Source organism: Notolepis coatsorum (assembly GCF_963971535.1).
Source record: "Notolepis coatsorum genome assembly, chromosome: 13".
Taxonomy (NCBI): domain Eukaryota; kingdom Metazoa; phylum Chordata; class Actinopteri; order Aulopiformes; family Paralepididae; genus Notolepis; species Notolepis coatsorum.
This window is the reverse complement of record NC_140177.1, coordinates 40,135,169-40,151,667: the sequence shown is the minus strand read 5'-3', so window position 1 is coordinate 40,151,667 and position 16,499 is coordinate 40,135,169. Positions and strand designations below refer to the sequence as shown.

Genomic DNA, 16,499 nt, shown 5'->3' with positions numbered 1-16,499 from the left:
GGTACTTTTCGATCTGTTCGTATACTATTTTTTCCATGACTTTCGACAGTCTGTTACAGTGTTACAACACATGGTCTGTTACAGTGTTACAACACACTGACTGTTAGTTTTACAACACATGGTCTGTTACAGTGTTACAACATACTGACTGTTAGTGTTACAACACATGGTCTGTTACAGTGTTACAACACACTGACTGTTACAGTGTTACAACACACTGACTGTTACAGTGTTACAACACATGGTCTGTTACAGTGTTACAACACACTGACTTACAGTTTTACAACACATGGTCTGTTAGTTTTACAACACATGGTCTGTTAGTTTTACAACACATGGTCTGTTACAGTGTTACAACACACTGACTGTTAGTTTTACAACACATGGTCTGTTACAGTGTTACAACACACTGACTGTTACAGTGTTACAACACATGGTCTGTTACAGTGTTACAACATACTGACTGTTACAGTGTTACAACACATGGTCTGTTACAGTGTTACAACACACTGACTGTTAGTTTTACAACACATGGTCTGTTACAGTGTTACAACACACTGACTGTTACAGTGTTACAACACACTGACTGTTAGTTTTACAACACATGGTCTGTTACAGTGTTACAACACATGGTCTGTTACAGTGTTACAACACACGGTCTGTTACAGTGTTACAACACACCGTCTTTTACAGTGTTACAACACACTGCCTGTTACAACACATGGTCTGTTAGTGTTACAACGCACAGTATGTTAGTGTTACAAGTAACACATGGTCTGTTAGTGTTACAACACACAGTATGTTAGTGTTACAACACATGGTCTGTTACAGTGTTTTACAACACAGTATGTTAGGTCTGTTACAGTGTTACAACACACAGTATGTTAGTGTTACAACACACCGTCTGTTAGTGTTACAACACACAGTATGTTACAATGTTACACCACATGGTCTGTTACAGTGTTACAACACACTGTCTGTTACAGTGTTTTACAACACAGTATGTTAGGTCTGTTACAGTGTTACAACACACAGTATGTTAGTGTTACAACACACCTGTGTAGTGTGTGTAGTGTGTAGTGATAGCTGTCAATCACAGAAAACTACATTAAAATGGCTTTCAAACTTTCTGGTTTAAATAGACTTTATAGAATAGAATAGAATAGTTTATTGGTTTAGAATGGAATAACACATACATTTGAACACATATCACCATTTACCAATAGGATTAAAAAATAAACACAATAAAGCCATAGGCTTGTTTCCATTGTGGTCCTTCATCATTGGTGTCAGTGGATTTATGTACTGGTGTGTGGACGTGGGTGTTTGTAGTGTCTGTATGTCAGGATGTGTGGTATAAAAAGAAAAAGGAAGAAAAGAAAAAGAAAAAAGAAAAACAAGAAAAACAAACCATGGTCAGAGTCTGTGGACACGCATGGGTGAAAACAGGGAGGGGGGTAGGGGGGGGGGGCGATATATTGCATACAACTTACAATAGAATTGTTCAACTGTGCAATACCAATAATACATGCACACATACAATAATATTCCATTTTATAGACGATAAAAGAATAAAAAGGAATAACACATATTAGAAACCCTTTGGTCACTACTCCCAGCTTCTGCTACTTATGATCCACCTCTTTATAACCGATTTAAAAGTGGAGAAAAGGCTTATGGACTTCAAATCCATTGGTAGGCTATTCCATAGTACTGCTGCTGAATATATGAATGAGTTTTGTCTTTCTATTACATCTCACTGGGACGATGTCTGGTGGCATGTCCGTGTACATCCCTTACCCTGTTAAAATATCCACTAAGATATTGAGGGACAGTGTTCCCGAGTATCCTGTGTATCATGTTGAGTTTTAATTGAGAGACCCTCTCCTCAACCCTGAGCCACTTGAGGCTGTTAAAATATGTCTGTGTAAGGTGAGTCCTGGGATGGAGTTTTAAAATCATTCTAACTAATTTGTTCTGAGCTGTCTGTAGCCTACCTTTCAGTGCTACTGTGATGCCAGTGTACCAGGAGGAGCACGCATAGTCATAATTTTTTTAATTTTTAGACTTTCAAACTTCTAATCATAAACCCCACCCATCCGGTACTCTCATGAGGTTAAAACAAACACTAACTACCATTATGTGACAACTGTCTGACTGTAGCCATTATTTGATAATAATAATACATCAGATTTATATAGCGCTTTTCCAAATGCTCAAAGACGCTTGATGTATGACTGTAACTGATGAGTGATCGTAGCCATTATCTGATGCCTTACTGTAACTATTATCTGATTGTAACTATTATCTGATGTCTGACTATAACTATTATCTGATGTCTGATTGTAGCTATTATCTGATGTCTTACTGTAGCTATTATCCGATATTTGACTAACTATTATCTGATGTCTGACCGCAATTATTATTGTACTGTCTGGTTGTAGCTAACTCACCCTGCATGCTGAGAGTGTCCGTTCTGAGGCTGCAGATCACTGTAGAAATCCGGACTGATAGACCCATCGCCTGGAGTTATGCCGTCTAAGAGAGAGGGAGAGGGAGAGGGACAGGGAGAGGGAGAGGGAGAGAGACAGAGAGAGACCTTCCCTTTAAGATGGATTGCGTACCGTCCACAGACTAGTATTTATATGGACACGCTGAAGACACTTTTCTCGTGAGTGGAGAGACCTGTTGCAGACAGAGTGGAGGTAATGTAATTATTACAAATGGTAACTGACTGTTTTGACTGACAATACGCATTAAGCATCAAGCATATTGCAGTGCATTGCTATGTCCGCGGAGAGCGAGACATAATAAAATCAGTTGTGTGTGTGAGACTCTCTTCTAAAAATGTATTTCCCTAAACAATTACTCAAGCACTACTAGAGTAATTCATGAAAGTACTCAATCTGGGAAAACAATACTCATGCCCATCCCTAGTATGGGTGTGTGTGTGTGTGTCTGTCTCTGTATGCATGTGTAATATATACGGTACCAGCGCTGTAGAACAGGTCAGTCCTGTGGCTGTCGTTGTCATAGAGACAAGGCTCCACCTCATCACCCTGACGACTCTCCACCATCTCCAACCACTGGTTATTATGGAAACGGAACTTCTCTGACTGAATCTTCCTCCCCCACTCCTCATCATACTCCTGAGAGAGACAGAGAGAGACAGGAAGAGAAAGAGAGAATGTAATTCCACTGCCTGCCTCAGGGAGCCTTTAGATTATTTCACTGTCAATTAAATTAATTCAGTAGATTTTCTTTCAAATCAAAATATTAAAAATACTTTGGCATGAAAAGGTTGTACTATTGCAACCCAAGTAACTGAAAGAAAAGCAATTACCAATTTTAGCCACTAGGAGGCACTCATCTAAAAAGCATTTATTTATGCATCAACAAGCCAGGGAGAAGCTGAATTAACCTAGCATGACCACCTAGCTGAATTAGCCTAGCATGACCACCTAGCTGAATTAGCCTAGCATGACCACTGAGCTGAATTAGCCTAGCATGACCACCTAGCTGAATTAGCCTAGCATGACCACCTAGCTGAATTAGCCTAGCATGACCACCTAGCTGAATTAGCCTAGCATGACCACCTAGCTGAATTAGCCTAGCATGACCACCTAGCTGAATTAGCCTAGCATGACCACTGAGCTGAATTAGCCTAGCATGACCACTGAGCTGAATTAGCCTAGCATGACCACTGAGCTGAATTAGCCTAGCATGACCACTGAGCGGAATTAGCCTAACATGACCACCTACAGTAGCTGATATCCACTGTTTTTTTTTATCCACTTTTTCTCCCATTTTCTATATTTTTCTCCCATCCCAATTTCGTATCATCCAATTCAACCCTCCCCTGTCACGAACGCTGTTTCTTGCCTCCCACAAGCCGGCTGCAATGTGGACTAAGTCATACATAGCACAAGTCCCCTCCGGTACTTGAGGTAACAGCAGTCGCATCTTTTCACCTGCGCAGCTCGATCTCTCAGTGTCGAGGAGTAACGCGTGGGAGGCTCACGCTGCCCCCGACACTTCCTGATTCTACTGCGCAGGCGCACCAACCGACCTGTAGGAGTCGCTGTCCACAACGCCCGATCCCCACCCATCAGTTTCCCACCCCCTAATACGGCCAATGTGTATTAGTATGAACGACCAGCTAAACTGAAAGCAATGTGGAGCGCTGGGCTCGAACAGGCAAACCCAGCGTCTCCGCATTCGTGGCGAGCGCCTTGCCCACTACGCCACGTAGCCGCCAGCTGATATCCACTGTTTAGTTCATTACAGCTATAATTACAGCTATGATATCCAGTGTGTTTAGTTACTTACAGCTATGATATCCAGTGTTTTTAGTTACTTACAGCTATGATAACCAGTGTGTTTAGTTACTTACAGCTATGATATCCAGTGTGTTTAGTTACTTACAGCTATGATATCCAGTGTGTTTAGTTACTTACAGCTATGATATCCAGTGTGTTTAGTTACTTACAGCTATGATATCCAGTGTGTTTAGTTACTTACAGCTATGATATCTAGTGTGTTTAGTTACTTACAGCTATGATATCCAGTGTGTTTAGTTACTTACAGCTATGATATCCAGTGTGTTTAGTTACTTACAGCTATGATATCCAGTGTGTTGTCACAGACCTTCCTGATCTCAGCGTTCTTGTCGTGCATCAAGTCGATCAGGTAAGCTGGGGCCTCTGGGGGAAGCGTTAGGGAAATATACACCTGTGTGTGTGCATGTCTGTGTATGTGTGTGTGTGTGTGTGTGTGTGCGTGCGTGTGTGTGCATGCGTGTGTGTGCATGCGTGTGTGGGGGGGGGGGGGTACCACCACACCTTATTTGGCTGGCTAGATCTCTGGTCAATAAAGGAGGGACTACTTGGGGATAAACATGGTGTATTGTGGGTAACCAGTGCATTGTGGGGAGGATACGGGTGTCTTTGATGATGACGTCTCGTGTGGCCTGGTGGAACACCATCTGATAGAAGACGTAGACTATCTGACACACAAACTCATCATCCTCCTGCTGGGCTGCACACAGGACCAGGAAACACACACACACACACACACACACACACACACACACACACAGAGAGAAAAAAAAAAAAAAAAAAAAAAAACACACACACAGGAACAGGAAACACACACACACACACACACACACAGGAACAGAAAACACACACAGAAACAGAAAACACACACACACAGGACCAGGAAACACACACGGGAACAGGAAACACACACAGGAACAGAAAACACACACACAGGAACAGAAAACACCCACACAGGAATAGAAAACACACACACAGAGAATACACACATGAACAGGAAACACACACACGGGAATAGGAAACACACATGAACAGGAAACACACACATGAACAGGAAACACACACACACAGGGACAGGAAACGCACACACGAACAGGAAACACACACGCAGGAACAGGAAACACACACAGGAACAGGAAACACACATGAACAGGAAACACAGACACAGGAACAGGAAACACACACATGAACAGGAAACACACACACAGGAACAGGAAACACACACATGAACAGGAAACACACACATTAACAGGAAACACAGAAACAGGAAACACACACATGAACAGGAAACACACACACAGGAATAGGAAACACACACAGGACGAGGAAACACACACAGGAACAGGAAACACACACACATGAACAGGAAACACACACAGGAACAGGAAACAAACAGGAACAGGAAACACATACACACAGGAACAGGAAACACACACAGGAACAGGAAACACAGACACAAACAGGCAACACACACAGGAACAGGTAACACACACAGGAAACACACACACACAGGAACAGGAAACACACACACAGGAACGGGAAACACACACACACAGGAACGGGAAACACACACAGAGGAACATGAAACACACACAGGAACAGGAAACAGTTACAAATCTGGTAGACATTAACAATCAATAAGGATTCAGATTGATAAAATCAAGTCAGTCTTGTCGTAGGTTTAACCTATCATTACACCTGGGTAAAACAGAGTCCATTCTCTTCGGAACAAATAACAAACTCAGCAAGACCGACGGCTTCTCAGTTACAGTGGGTGACAATATTGTCACAAGGAAAGATTAAATTATATACCTGGGTTCCATCCTAGAGGCAAATCTTTCCTGTGACAAAATGGCATCCAATGTAATAAAAAAAGTCACCCAACGAACTAGATTCTTGTACCAGATCTCCTCTCTGGTAAACAAGAATACCCTGAAGACTCTGGCAGGAGCACTCATTCAAGGGTACTACGACTATGCTTGCACCTCATGGTACCAAAGCACCTCAAAGGCGCTAAAAACAAGATTACAAACAAAACAAAACAAACTGGTCAGACTACTACTTGACCTTACTCCTAAAACCCACCTCACCCCTGCCCACTTTGACTACCTAGAATGGCTTAGACTAGAGTAGACGACAGAGTACAGCAACTTGCAATGGGCCTGGGCCCTCATTTATCAATGGTGCGTACGCACAGATATGTGCGTAACCCGTGCGTACGATCATTTCTAAGCAAAGTGTGTGACTTATCAATTTGAACGTGTCCTTGACTTTGTGCGTATATCTACGCACAGCTCTGAGCATGCGTACTTGGCGCCCGGCGGTAGAATATTATTATTGCAACGCGGAAATAAGCTTCCGTGCATTAGTTTCAACACTGGCGTGTTCTGTTGTATGACCCATAATTCATTATAGTTCATTGTAAAATAGCGACAGTAGTGTCAAACCCTATAAATATAGCATTTGGAATAAGTCTTTCTTTCCGAATGAATGCAGCATGGTTTATATATAGCGTTATCGGAATACTATGGGGTGCACTGACTGGGTTGCAGAGAGAACATAAAAAATATTAACTAGAGTCCGCTATACCCGAGACACCTCCTTCATTTGTACCGCAATTTAAGACCGAAATTGGAGCGTGGAACAAAGCGCACAAATGCCATCCCCGTGCACATTCAAGTGCCACCGGCACGGTCCGTCGTGATATTGGAGATGGATCGAGCAATAGACTGTTACTGTACCACCCATGTAGCTGTCAAAGCTCCATCACAAATGCAGTTATGTGAATAGAAAGGTTCTTGTATATGCTCTCGTATTATTGTTTATATAGGCTACCTAATACTGACATCAAAATAGATTGTATGCCTCTAAAAATCTATGCAGGTAGAAAATTTACGGAAAATCCGTCACGATTTGGAATGAAATTGACGGAGAACTTTAATCCCTGGGTATTAATCAAACGAAAGTGAGGAAAAAGCAGTCATATTCCAGCATGGTTATTAATGACACCAATGGCAAACAGTGGTTAACGGTCTTTATTAGTGTTTGCGCTGCCCAGGCAGCAATGGTATTTAGGAAGTTAATAGATATCATATCCGACTGTTTCCGACATCACCGTGTACATGTCTGTCAGCCTGTCGCGTATTTCTCACAGGCGTTCGCTCGGTTTAGTCCACTTTTCCACATTTCATGGGGGTGTTCCATTACCGTATATGGTTAATTACAGGCGGTTCTATATGCAAATATGTAAAACCGTGCACGAGCATGGAGCGCAGATCAAGTGATATTTATCAACACAGAGTACTTGCAGGTGTGCGTGGGACACGTCTATGCACGTGTGATAAATCCCGATTTTTCTGTACGTACACACATTCTAAATTCTGTGCTTAAAGGAAAACGCCAACATTTTGGGAAATTAGCTTATTTGCCATCTTCCCTGGAGTTAGACAAGAAGATACATACCCCTTTCTTCTCTGTGCGTGCAGTAGGCTTAGGGAACGCCCGCACCGTTAGTGTAGCTTAGCTTCATCACTGGAAGTGGGGCAGTCCTTTACCCTGACGTTCCCTACAGTCCCCTACAGTCACGAAATACACTCCAAAACGTTCCTGTAAACATGTTGTGACCTGTGTATTTACCACGTGGAGAAATAAAAAATAATTGAATTCGACAATTAAGTTTTCTAAGCAAATATACTCGGAACTACTTTTTGCCGAACCACTCCTCTCTGGGCTCAGTCAGTGATTTCACGCAACGCAGTGATACTTTCTAACGTGACGCCACTGTTTGTTTACATTCTCATTTCATTCAAAGGATCCGAACCGATGGAAGTTTATGGATACCATGCCTTCAAATCCTCTTACCTTGATGATTAAAAGCCTCCACAATGTGGTGTTGATATGCTGCTAGCTAACGAAAACCAACAAACACAGAACCGAACGCGTAAGCAGAAAAGGAGGCATCATTTTTACTTCCGGTCGGGGGGTTTCAAAATAAAAGAGCGACGTCTAAAGCACCGGAAATACGTTTTTTTTTTTTTGACCAACTTTTTATTTTGTCTTTTTTTTTAAAACAAGTTCAGAGGAAGGACATTCACATCAGCATTTCATATTAATTCACACAGTGGCATAAAAAGTGTCTTTTCAGTATAGATTGTCCGTCAGTATATTCATATACTGTGTAGCCTGCCTGTTGCAGTTGTGACTTGTGTCTTTTCCTCCGTTCTGGCGGTCCTGTGGCTGCGAGACAGCCCAGGTCGCTTCTTAACCCCACTCCCAGCCCCCCGGGTTTGCATAGACATTTTAGGAGAGGGGGAAACCTTGATGCATACATGTATAGGATACTCTTAATTAGAAAAGAAATCATAATTATGTTCGTTAGATAACCAAGTAATAGGGAAAAATACAATACAATTTAGAAACAACCACAACAAATTATAGCAGTAAACAGAAAAGGAAAAGATAAATGGAAAAGATAAATGGAAACAACAGCAACATGATTTTTGTTCATTCTCTGGTGTCAAGGTACAAGTGTTCAACCTAGTGGAGTACTGATTTTACCTTCTGGGCCGCAGTAAGTAATATTTGGATCGATTCTGTCCTTGCTCCCTGTGCTCTAGCACTGGATGCCTCTAATCTCAATACTTCGTAGAAGGACAGTTTCCAACGGTAAATATTGAGACTATGGGGTGGTTTCCATCTCATTACGAGCATTTTCTTTGCTGCCGTTAAACCGGCCAGAAACACTCTCTTTTTGTGAGGTGTTAATTTTAGAGATGAATCATCATTTAATAATAAAATGTGTGGCAAACAAGGTATGTTTATCTCTAATATTTTAATAATAGTTTAAACTAATATTTATATTAGTGAGAAATAATGCAACCTTGGCCCAAAAAGCGAGCACTCCCGGACATTCCCACATCATATGTATGTATGTTCCTATAACTTTTTGCGGACATAAAGCACATAGAGGACTTTGTAATATTTTTATTTGACAGAGTTTCCTGACGTTTATTTTGTACATTATCTAACGTTAACACGAACCTAAACTAACTTTACAACTAACCTAAAGTTAGTTTAGGTTCGTGTTAACGTTAGATAATGTACAAAATAAACGTAATAGAACACTTTCTAAGAATTGTTACAAGATACACTACACCACTCAGGTACCCATGTACATGTCAAAATACTTCCCAAAGGTCAGTGAATAAATACCACGCCCACAACACCAGAGGGAGTTCAACAGATCATGTGCAACCCAGATTCGGCACAAACAAGGGACTAAACACGCTTCGCAATTATGCCACAACAATGTGGAACGCCCTACCCACAGTCAAAACCACTCTTAACACTTTCAGTGCCAACAGGGGGCGCACGATTTAGTGCTTGAATGCCCAGCATCCACTTCAATGTTAGCGTTAATAACGCCTAATCTATGTTTTAAATTATGGCTATGTGTCTAATCTGCCCGTCGCTTATCAATGACTCGTTTTCCAGTCAACATTGTCGAAGCGGATTGTTTTTTTATCGGTTCATTTTCGTTTTATAGCATTTTGAAAAGCCCTCGTTTTCAAGGAAAATAAAAAGATAACATAATAAACGCCCTGTACTGGAATATTCTAGAATACACAAAAACGTTGAAATTTTTCGGCCTATTTATGAATCGTTTTCAAATAAACGCTAGATTATCGATAGTATATGTGTACGTATGCACGCTATATAGGCGATCTGAAAAATCGATTCTCTGATTTTCTCAAAGCCATCGCCCACACACATAGGGCGAACGCTGAGAGCTCAGCGAATACAACTCTGATTATCCCAAGACTTGTAAAATAGATTCCTTACCTCAGATCAGATGTTCTCCAAAAAGATCATTCCAATTCCTGATAGCCATTCGATTTTCGCTTTTATTGATCCAACGCTGGGTGCTCGAAACACATATTCCACGCTGTTCTGAGGGACCAGAATGACTGCAATCGGCTCGGGTTACATGCCTGAGAAGTAAAATGTGGATTCCGGATTTTTTTTTTCTCATCCATTTTCATTGAGTCCATTCCAAAAGGGTGCATTACCATCTGGGAGACGATAGGGGGCGCTTTTTTCACATCTGATGGGGCTGGTTTCCCAACGAGAGACTCGGTTGATGAAATATGAATTCAGATCGCTAATAAAAAAAGAACACGCTAATTGTCGTGGTGGGCATTCAGGGGGCGGGCTAATAACACGTGTTATGTCGTGGTGGGCACTGAAAGAGTTAAAGAGCACCTACGGGAGGCTGCAATTCGAAACTGGCCACCGTAAATGTCCAACCCCCCCCCACCCCCTCCTAATAGACAGTCTCCTCCCCACCGTATGTATATATTTCTCCCACCCACCCACCCCCTCCTAATGTACAGTCTCCTCCCCATCATAGGTATATATTTTCTGTTAGGATCTCTGGGTAATGTAAACAAGACAAACGTCTTTCTCTGGGCCCCGTTCCCCGTACCTGGCTAACTGAGTTAGCCGGATAATCTCCAGCATAGCCTGACTTAAGCCAGACCTTTCCATTCCCCGACGCTCGATTGTCTAAATCACCATGACAACAGATCAAAAAGTTTGAGCCTGGTCGGGAGCAGGGTTAAGTTCAGTTAGCTGGATGAACCATGGCCACGCCCCCGCAAAGAAATGCCAGCTCGCTTCCTGAAATATTTCTCACAGTCTAGAACCATTATACCATTCTGAATTATGTTTTTGTGCTTCGTTTTCCTAGAGGGGGCTTTTGAAATGTATAATAATAGAACTAAATGCTGATAATAAATCATATTGAGCCTATAGATTTACTTTGTCCTAAATAAAATAATGCACGTCATACGGCGCTCGGAGTCGCGATACACACTGCATGTTGTTATTTTAATAACGGCGCATTGCAAATGTGAATCCCGCAGGGATATTTTTAATGAATGAAACCTATCGGCCGTTTGGCTCTGATTAGTTTCATATATTCTCCGCTGTAGATTTGCTTAACGGAGCGCCCGGATTGTGTTTAATTCAAGCATAAAATTGAAGTGTCTATGCGTGGATTGTGGTTTTTGTGTGATATTGTAACTGGGATTAAAATGTCTGATGAGATGCGCTGTTTGACGGATTTGAGAAATTGAATGAGCCGTTGACGTCACATTAATGCATTTGAGAATAAAGAGATAAAACTTCATTCAAAAGAAAAATATTCGAAACACGGGTTTCTTGTCCATTGATGGATACACAATGAATATATCCCGTCTGGCACAGTGGTCCAACGGCTAGTGCTTAATCCTGTCAACCGGGCGACCCGAGTTCGAAACCCCGCGTTTCCAATATGATTTTTTTGGAATAGAATATTAATGATTATACGCAAAAGTAGCCTAGTTTTAAGTTAAAATATTATAAATCTACATGCATTGAGGATGTCATTCTTTATATAGCTCTCAACGTGCACCAAATTGATGTATTTACATTGCAAAAAGAAGAAAATTACTAGAAGAAGGGGGATTCGAACGCGGGTCGTCTGCGTGAAAGGCAAAAGGACAAACCGTCACACCACAGTGCAGATAAATAAAACATCCACCATACATCAATCAATGGATAAGAGAGCCGTATCCTTATTCTGAAACAGTTAACTAATTATTTTCGCTAGCAAGATCTCATTTGATTATTCAATCCATAAACCTACTGCCAGCAGGAACGTTTAAAGAAATATAATCTGATTGATTGGGGTAATGAGGGATTTAAAATTAGCCTATAGATTATGCATTTAACTTGTCGGCGAGGCTATTGAGCCGCCTGCAATCTGTTAATAAAGTTTTAAAACAATCAATCAATCAATGCCGTTAGAAGATCAGGATTTCTGCTATCGACACTGCTGTCTTTTCAACTGAAGCGGCCGCGCGCAATTATCCAGAGTCTCAAGTCTGGTTCGAGTTAACGAGACTGAATCAGCGTTCGAGGAACAGGAAAATCCCGGCTTCAAACATCGGGTTAACTGAATCTGGATAATGGGACTCTTGATCGACTTAGTTGAACCAGGTACGGGGAATAGGGCCCAGGTCTGCATCCCCTTAACAATTGTGTGTATTGAGCCGTACTGTATTGTACCCATTCTGCAATCTGTTAAATAAAGTTTACATTAATTCATTCATTCACCTCTTCCACCCGTGCGGTCCGGTTTTTCAAATGTATCCAACAGTAAACATCCTAACCATGTCACAACAGCAGTCATAGTGTATATTTTCAGCAATACGTTTGTTTACCAATAGGTTAAAGTGTTATTAATGAAATATGAGTTTAGGAATTGTATTAAAAAGATCGCAAATTTCGACCGTAAATAAATCCGAGCGGCCATTTTGCTGTAGTCATTATGATGAAGGAAAGACAGGGCTTTCAATTAGCATTGACATTTCGAAAAACTACATCTCCTAGACCTAGGGTACTCCAGCTTTCTGGAATCAAATGACTTCCTGATTATTCTTTTTTATTTATCTTATTTCTCTGTATTAAATACCACAAAACTGAACGCTATTGGCATAGTTTTGTGAACATTTAGCAACAATCGGCGTTGCAACCGGATTCAAGATGGCGGACCTGTCGCAAAAATAAAAAGCTGACTGTATTTACAGTAGATTTCATTCTCGGTTCTTCATGCACACCTGGTGATACTAAATCCAAATTGAACTCTGTCATTGGAACGAGTAGATTTGGCCCGATCCATAGATGTGCAACATCGCTATAATAAGGTCATTTATAGGCCTCATATTCTATATTCTATAATAATATAAAAAATTGCATGGGTCCGGATGGCAGAATTCAGTACTGTATCTCCAAAACCTTCTGTTTAATCATCTTCCCTTTATTAATTTCCTTAGATTTTCTGTACACGTGATCTCAAGAAGGTACTGAACGAGCTCAGTGGCAGTTCTTTATGTCTGGTAATTTCTAGCATGGTGTTATTCACTGTCAAAGATGCAAAGAAAAATCATAATTCATATTCTACTTTGTTTCATCACAATTTAAGCAAGCCTAGTAATAGACACAATATTTCTGACACTGGGAATACATTCACTGAGGTCCATAGATGTCCCTAGATACCAAGAACATGCAAATGGACCATGTAGAAGTGGAGCAATCTTCCATTTACTTAGGTATGTATTTTAGGCGGATTTTCAGAAAATAGGGCTCCGGGCTTAAGAGGTTAAACATGTATGTGGAGAATGGTTATTAGATTCGATTAGTTTAAAATGTATTGTCATCATACAGCACAAGTACAGTACAATGAAAACAAGTTTGACATCCAACCAGAGTGCAAATGTAACAGTAAAGTGAAACAGTAATATATAATGTAACTGGGTATAAAATATATAAATTAGTACTACTGAGTAATAGTGCTAACCAGATGTATGTACAGAGTTGTATTATTACTATGTACAGTGATACAGGTATAAAGACACTATGGTAGTAAGTCATACTGGCCAGCAGCGTAACTAGTAAGAGTAGGTAAGGAATATGTAAAGATATAGATATATTATCTATAGATAGATATGTAAAAAGGATTATATGCTGTAAGAATACATAAATACAGTATATATTTATGTATTTATATATACATCATTATTGTACATGCCATCATACAGAGTTATATGGGTTAAATGCATGTGTATAAGTAGGTATATAGAAGGATTATATGCAGGTATGTACAGACAGATATGGATATATATATATATGCGGTAAACATAAATATATAAATGTATATATACAGTGTATACAGCACTATTGTACATGCTATCATACAGTGTTATATGGGTAGACTATAGTATGAGGTGGGTAGTTATGATTATTATGATTACTATGATTACAGTGTAGGGCAAGTTTCAAGTTCAAGTTTCTTTAATAGTTGTCATACAGAAGTACAGAATACTTTCATACAAAATGCTTCTTACTGTTACGCTCCAGAGACTGTGCTAGACAAGATAGTATCAAATAACATAGTATAGCATGTAATTTAGAAGAAGAAAATGAGGTCACAGTGTTCGGTATAGACATATGTACAATGTTCGATGCAGAATAGACGTAACTGAGTTACCATATAATATACAATACTATGCAGTGTACTAATGTACAGTACTATATAGTGCAAAGCAGAAATGGGATGAGGTACAATTTAGGTACAATTTACAGTAAGGTGTACGAGTTGTAGTGCAATCCTTCATCAATAAATATAAAGTGTGGGGAGTGGGTGCTACAGTGTGTTTGTTTAAAGTGGGTGTGTGCTATAAAGTGTGTGGAGTGGGTGCTACAGTGTGTTTGTTTAAAGTGAGTGTGTGCGTGTGGATGTGTGTGCTATGTGCGTTTGGTGGTTGTTGTTGTGTAGTGTTCATTGTTCGTTTAGCAGCCTGATGGCAGTTGTAGACAGTGAAAGCATTAGGTAGGTAGGTAGGTAGGTAGGTAGGTAGGTAGGTAGGTAGGTAGGTATATACCGTATAAATTGAGCAAAATGAGAATTACTTAGAAATGTATGTGGGTATGTATGACCCCTGCTGGTAGACACATATCACAGCAGTTAGACAATGTACAGATGAAGCCTTTAGTTTTCATGGACGCTTTGCCGCGACGCTCGCACGGTGATATCACGTCGTTGGAATTAATTAGGAACCCAGGCTGCTGTTCTGTTTTATGCCGCCAGGAGGCGCAAAGTCGACCGGCGGCGGTCTATTGACTTCCTCATTCATCACTGTGCCTTTGTGTCGATAACAGACGAGCCACTGTCAACGTTGGGACGGCGCGAGACTGAGAGAGACTTTATTGTGAAGCTAGCGAACATTGCATTCCTTATTAATTTCAGTAACGTTATGTTTTCAAAGAATTAAGGACATGTCAACAACAGGGTGGATCTGGAATGCAACTGAAAACTACGATGGCTTTGTTATTACACGACGAACGAGGTAACGTAACGTTTACTCCAGGGACAACGGTGGAAATAATGAATGAATGAATGAAATAACTTTATTTAACAGATTGCACCGAATGTTTGTGTCATTATACTTATTTCAGTATGGCTGCCTGTAACCATTGATGACCACTTTCAAAAGAAAATGACTAATTTCTGTGCAGTGATAGAGTATTGATTGATTGATTGATTGAAAACTTTATTAGCAGATTGCAGAATGGGTACAATACAGTACAGCTCAATACACACAATTGTTAAGGGGATGCAGACCAGAGAAAGACTTTCGTCTTGTTTACATCAGGGTCCCCCAATCAATTCACCTAATGTTAGTGTAGGGACTGCAGATGTAAATGAGCTCATAGCTATATCTGGTACAATGCATTGTACATTGTCCCTTCAGTGGCACTGTTTTTGCACTTTTTGATTTTAGCCTGTGGTAGTGATTAGCTGTTAAAGTGAAGCTTCTTATGAGTGGTTGTTTATTTATTCTATACTAATTTCAATTATATTTATGTCTTAGGTTTTGCACTCTCAGCGGCTAAGGGAAGCTCCACTCGAGCCATGGGTTATCCTTCATTCAAGTGGCAAAGTGGAGACTGCCCATTGCACATGCATGGCTGGCGTGGCAGAATCTTGTAATACAAATCCTACGGCTGGTATACATTCAGAGCTGGAAGAATCACAGCTTCGAAGATGCTTCGAAGATCCATGACGTGGTGTCCATCAGTGTCACCAAGCCAGCCATCTCTACTGTCAATGCTGTGACCTCACATCCTGACACATTGTCGCACTGAGGGTACAGTTTACCACAGAGACAGAGATGACCAGACACAAGTAGAGTGTGTGTGTGTGTGTGTGTCTGACTGACTGTGTGTGTGTGTGTGTGTGTGTGTGTGTGTCTGACTGACTGTGTGTGTGTGTGTGTGTCTGACTGTGTGTGTGTGTGTGTGTGTGTGTGTGTGTGTGTGTGTGTGTGTGTGTGTGTGTGTGTGTGTTTTACCATTGAGTAGTTCTATGATAGCAGGGATGATTCCAGACTTGGCCAACAGGGCGGCGCAGGCGTCGTCCATAGAAACAGTTCCAATCATTATGACTACCTCCAGGATGAGGTCATCTTCTGCTGAGCCTACCACACACGCAGCACACACAACACACAACACACACACACAGTCACCAGTGGCGAATCCTTGTGGAAGCCAACGGAAGCC

The 16,499-nt window shown here is 40.9% G+C and overlaps 1 protein-coding gene across 1 annotated transcript in view; it reads right to left on the bottom strand.

The window, feature by feature from the left end:
• Positions 1 to 16,499, bottom strand: part of LOC311238982 (kinesin-associated protein 3-like) — an 81,243-nt gene that overhangs the window by 5,162 nt on the left and 59,582 nt on the right. Inside the window, 5 exon segments of the mRNA XM_084327196.1 lie at positions 2,454 to 2,538; positions 2,993 to 3,149; positions 4,618 to 4,703; positions 4,939 to 5,037; positions 16,292 to 16,417. Coding sequence (XP_084183322.1) covers positions 2,454 to 2,538; positions 2,993 to 3,149; positions 4,618 to 4,703; positions 4,939 to 5,037; positions 16,292 to 16,417 — 553 coding nt within the window.